At 36.3% G+C, this 5,848-nt stretch overlaps 1 protein-coding gene across 1 annotated transcript; it reads right to left on the reverse strand.

Moving 5' to 3' along the window:
- On the reverse strand, positions 1-5,848 carry LOC130713505 (glutamine-dependent NAD(+) synthetase-like). Its single transcript, XM_057563272.1, has 13 exons — positions 5,556-5,848; positions 5,170-5,475; positions 4,611-4,834; positions 4,315-4,418; positions 4,084-4,218; positions 3,751-3,919; positions 3,128-3,263; positions 2,452-2,590; positions 1,934-2,110; positions 1,435-1,602; positions 1,115-1,210; positions 765-893; positions 1-594 (listed from the first exon to the last, which is right to left on the reverse strand). Exons 1-13 carry the CDS (start codon positions 5,747-5,749, stop codon positions 373-375), a joined length of 2,199 nt encoding a protein of 732 aa, XP_057419255.1. The 5' UTR covers positions 5,750-5,848; the 3' UTR covers positions 1-372.

The raw sequence follows: 5,848 nt of genomic DNA on the forward strand, positions 1-5,848 counted from the left end.
ACACCTGCTTCCAATTTCTCCAAAGTTTCAGAGAAACAACATTTTTACCATCAGCTGCTGAATCAGCACAAGATGGATGAGGTACTAATTTATAAACAATTAGATTTTTTTACCAGATACAAATAAAGAAAAGAAATTAATCTGAATTTGCTCTTACTTCAATGCAGTTGTGGCAAATCTTTGTATTTATTAGACTCCCTAACCTAAGCAAGTTGCTTTCAATCAAATGCTCACCTTTCTCTAACTCGATGCCGCGTTTAATTAGTGACATTAGTGCTAAAAAATGAAGGAATCTAGATCTTTGTGTGGACCAGAATTTGCAGTCCTCACATGCAAATCTATAACTTATTTCTTAAGGGAGGTTAATTTCAATTACAATCCAACATTGGGATTGCCTGAACCTGCTGCAGCCACTCCCATCCCACCAACACCAGCTGATGCAGCTACCACTACCTCATCATGCTCTTGAGAGTGTTGAACATCTTTCACATCCATCTCACGAACGAGTTCATCAATTTTCTGAAACTGGTATGGCCATCTTGCATTATAGAGAAACTGGCGAAGATCAAACCTGGTATCATCTGGTGAATAGCTCTGCATATCGAGTGAAATATTGGAAACTTTCATTAGCCAATCAAAATATATATGAGAACAATAACATGTTTGGATCAATTGTAAAACCTAAAAGCTACTCAAGCTTCTCTCCAGAATTGATTCTGCACGTGGAAGAATTTCCAAACATGCAGATCATAATGAGTACATACCTCAGCATGATAGGAAGGTGTCATGACAGTCATCTTGTGTCGATTGATAGAATAATACTTGAAGAAGTGTTTTACTGTCTCAGCAATTTGTGATGGAGCCAATTTTGTACCCCACCTGTAGCATAGATTCTGCAACAGTAAATTACAAAAACAACAGGTTAAGCTAAACTATGAAATGGACAAGTAAATGCAAAAAGATTATTTCTTTTGAGTCCATCATGACAAGTAGATCAACTATTCTTTCTGCTAAGCTTTCCATATTAATTGGAAACATGGTGATTCAGAAATCAACCTGATGGGAATAGTTAAAGAAGACATAAATAAATAAGATGGAGAAACATGAGATATACCTGAAACATAGAAACTGGACCACATCTAAAAATTTTCCGTAGTCTTCCATAAACTGATAGTTCCTCGTAAGTCATTCCCATATCTACTTCATCAAGCTGTTCAACAAAGAATGAGGTATTGGATAATATATTTTGAAAAATGATTATAAACAATTGCTAATGCATATAGATAAAACCTAGAGCAGAAAAAAGGAGTTGCAAAAATATCAAATACAAAACAAGCAAAAACTAGAAGGGCTGTGATGAAGGAGTACAATACAATTGAATTCAATCAAGAGATTCAAGGACATACTGAAAAGTATAACAGAACATAAGATTACCTGACTGTAGTTAGAACGAATAGGCTCCAGTTCAGCTGTGGGTGCAGCTGCCTCAACATCTGCCAAAGATGAGTAACCAAGATGGACGGCTGCCCATCGCAGGAATGCCCGAAGGTCCAGCTTACTTATACTGCCAATAGGATTTATATCTGCTGAGCTGCAATCGTACTATAAGGAGGGATAAACTTTGTAAACTAGGGTGTAATGGACCACAAACATGAAAAAGTAGAGAAATTAATTGACAAACTACAAGCATATTCATGAGATACATTTTCTGTTTCAATTTCCTATTTTCACCCATAATTACAAAAATAAAACATGGTTTTCACATTATTTCCTATTTTCAAAGATTTAGCAGTTTTCGCCATTTCTCGTACAAATCTTTTTAAACAAGAAACAAGGTGACTGTATTAGTGAAAATAAGAAATGAAAATAGAAAACATTTTCTTATATTAATCAGACCGAAAGAAAGCCAGAAATTAAAGCTACATATAGATACCTTTGTCAAGTAACCACGTAACCCTTCATCCACATTGGAGCTTCCCAAAACAAGATAAAAGCCAGGTTTGTTGTGAACCCAAGGCAAGAGTGACGCTAACATGAAAGCTAGCACCATTCTGATTCGAGCTTGAATGTTCTGCAAGCTTAAATTCTCAACATTAGATCCACCATCTACCTGCATTAACACAACAATACAAAGGAATTATTTGAGACTACAATGAGACAGAAATATATATATATATATATATATATATATATATAAAAGATACTTACAATCTTTACTCTTAAAAGAAAAAGTGAGATTTCCCATAAAGAAACTAGGCAGTTTTTTTCACTAATCTGAAGTACTGATAGAGATATCTATAATCTATGTATGACTTGTTTAGAATTCAAATGCTATTCTTTGTTACAATATTGAAGTACTCCTTGGATAAACCCAAGACCACATCATAGATTATGGAGTTCATGTAATTTCCATTTATTATTGAAATAATTCAAAGTCTGTGCTTCATTTACCTTATAGCGTGGTCGCTTTCCCGTGAGTGTTTGAAACAATGACAAAAAAGCAGTTACAACTCCATCAATGTCAACATTAAGGTGCCAGGAACCAATTTCATCAGCCAGTACCTTGGCCCGCAACCTTGTCATTTCTGAACTGCAAAGATATATTTTTTAGTGCCTCATAACATTTGATAAGAGTAACTTTTTATTTGAATTCAAGTAATATATTTTACTGTATCATTCTTCTTGAACATAAACTGATTGATACAATGAAAGGATTTCTTGACACAGAACAACAAATCCTGGCATTCAAGGATGAAGTTTTTTAAATGTGTACAGTCTTCCAGGATCTAAGCTTTATACTGCACCAAAATATATTTGTTCTGTTTGTCTGAAGTTCCAAAAAACATCCTCTCAACCCCATACAAACACATAGTGACATGTATTAATTGAATATTAGCAATAAGTTAATTAACCAGGATTATAAAAACCACAAACATTTCGAGATACTAGTTTTAGAAAACGAAATCCATAAAGCATACAGGTAAAACTTATGCAATATGACTAATGTGTTTCAACTTTCAACAATAAAAACAATCAGCTTTGTTCAATGCCACAGTTATATAAGATTAACTGGGGGCTCTGCAGTAAAATAAATTAGTAACAAAACCATACATAATAGCCAATTTACCTGTTTTCAGTTCCCATATACACAGTATAGAATATCCGTTTAGCAAATTCTCTACTGTCAGTAGGATACTGTCCATCTTTATAGTTTCCAATTCGTATTGCATCAGCTTTGACTTGTTCATCCCCATTGGCAATATCTGCAGGCAAATATGAATCACTAGATAATGATATATGAACTGCAAGATTTAGATTTGTAAGGACTAAGGACAAACACTGCAGCCTATTCCACCTCTGCCACGTTGAAAAGATGAAAAGAAAAAGAGAAGATGGTCTGTCTCAATTTTACTATTGTCCATGATTTTACTTCTTTGCAAGAAGATTAACACTCTGAACTAAGAAAACGACACCGCGTTCTATATTCAATCAATTTTGCAGGACTTTTGAGAAAGGAAATATGAATGTTCCGGTCCAAATTTCCAATCAATGCAGCAGTCAGTCAATTATATATGACCTCTTCACTACTCTTTCCTGATATCTTTATAGAGAAAATACTAGTAGTCAGTTGAACTATTTGTTACTCTGAAACAAGCATCCCTAATTCCATATGGGGCTTCCAAATACTGAGATAGAAATTTAAAAAGGTAAAACAGAATCTACAGCACTTGCGATCGCAGTTGAGCTCACCTTTCACAACCAGCTGACACATGCACCCAACAATTGCAGCAACAGAGGAACTGTCTGCTCCACCAGAAAGAGGAAGCAGAAAACCAGATGCTCCACTTCTTCTTAAATAGTCCCATAACCAGCAGGCAGGACCATATGCTATTTCCTCCTCAGGAGAGTGATATTTTATCTGTCATGAATAATCATTGGATTCACATTTTGGCATGGAACAAAAGATAGGGACCAGATACTTTTAACGTGCACAATTCAAGCCTTCATCAATTTATGTATACCACTAAAGCTAATTTCTTTTAGCTACCTGAAAATTGTAACTCAAAATGATAATAGACTAACCTTAAGTGGAGCAGAAAGGGGAATTTTAAGGTTAAAAGGAAGACATAGACTGTGTGGTACTTCGACTGAAGGAACCTTGGTTTTACAACTTGCTTGCTCTTGGAAGCTACTTATAGATCCTCTGAGGCTTGCAACCTAACAACAACAAATGGGTAAAGGAACCAAATCCAATGTAAATCATTGATGGTTGAAATGCCCTTGCATGAATTGAAATATGAAACTTATGCATACCACATCTAGATCTATCTGAGAAACCACAACCTCAACATCCTTTAAAGAAAATTGTGAACCCTGAGCAACAACATCTCCATTTACCACAACAGTGGCACAACCATCTGTCACGAATAAAATCAAACGCAAGAAAACTTTTAGACAGATGAAAAAATCATACATAATTGACATCTAAACAAGCTATATGGAAGTTAAAATGTCCGTATCCAACTTCCAGAATGCTACTTTTATTTTGCTCTCTAGAACATGAAAAAGGACAATAATGTGAAAAGGATAAATAGAGAATTTTCTTATACCATAGTAAAGGCGACCCCCATCACATCCTTGGTGATTGCTATACATGTAAACACCTCCACGAGTATGAGTGGCACCTATAATAGCACGAAGACGAAGATCAAGCTTTCTAAGTTGGTGGTGACTTCCACTTGCATTCATGAACACTTCAACCCCATTCAATGCAAGCTCAGAATGAGGGGGAGTTGGAACAAAAAGCTCTTCACAAACTTCAGCCGCAATAGCTCTAAGAAGGGGAAAATGCTCTACATTCAGCGATCGATAAATATATGACTTCAAGTAGTAAGGCCCTAAAAAATAAATTGAACACATGCACACACAATATTTGGAACACACTAGTTCTCATTCTCAAGCGTATGAAAGCATGGGTAAGCATGCCAGTCACACTCACATGATTGCTTCATGGATGAAATGAAGATGAGTATCTCAACTTTAAAAAAGAATAATGATTGAAGATGTATAGTGATTAACCAACGATGTACCTTAACTTCAAATGATGAGTGTAATTATTCAATTAGTTGAGGAGTTAAGTGAAGCATAGAGTGAGATGTTGGAACTTACGTGTCTTGAAACTTGACAAAGCCATAACCAAATGGAACATACTTTTGGCCTAATGCCTCAGATACTTCACTAGGCAGCTGAAAATCCACAAGCTCATCCCTTTGCTTCCATGCAGTAAACCATCGAAGCTCTCTATAATTGCCATCATTTGCAAGCCACATCTTTGGCCGTATCATGATAATCCTTCTATTCAAACAAAAAACTTGACAATTGTACCTCTCAGAGCCTTTGATAACAGGCATGCCAATGCTACACACTATGCCATCAGTCCAATCACCAAGCAAGATATCTTTCAAGCATTCCCATCTGCAACGAAAAAACGAAAGAAGAGAGAAACTAAGATAAGATCACCCCATGTTAAAAAACGAAAGAAGGAAGAAACTCACGAATGGTTAACAGTATCGAGCTCGAGGAAGTGATCTTCGCAGCCATAACCGGGAATCTCGAGCTCGGGTCCGAGCCTGATGGCAGCGCCGGCTTGTTTGGCATTAGCTATGGAGTGTTTGATTTGCTTGGTGTTGCAGTCGAAGTCCATAGCCCATTGGTTGAGATTGCAGGTGGCAACCTTCAAGAGCCTCATCTTCCAGAACAGAACAGAACAGAAACAAAGGAAACAGAGATTGTCAGAAATCAAAGGTAGTGACGTGAGTTACAAGGATTGTTTGAGCCTCATATTAGA

This window comes from Lotus japonicus, chromosome 4 (assembly GCF_012489685.1).
Source record: "Lotus japonicus ecotype B-129 chromosome 4, LjGifu_v1.2".
In the NCBI taxonomy this organism is placed as follows: Eukaryota; Viridiplantae; Streptophyta; class Magnoliopsida; order Fabales; family Fabaceae; genus Lotus; species Lotus japonicus.

Coding starts and splice junctions, on each gene's coding strand:
- LOC130713505 (XM_057563272.1), bottom strand. CDS start 5,749: ATGAGGCTCTTGAAGGTTGCCACCTGCAATCTCAACCAATGGGCTATG. Junction 4,835..5,169: donor TTTGTCAAGTTTCAAGACAC/GTAAGTTCCAAC, acceptor TCCCCTTCTTAG/AGCTATTGCGGCTGAAGTTT. Junction 595..764: donor CACCTTCCTATCATGCTGAG/GTATGTACTCAT, acceptor CTCGATATGCAG/AGCTATTCACCAGATGATAC.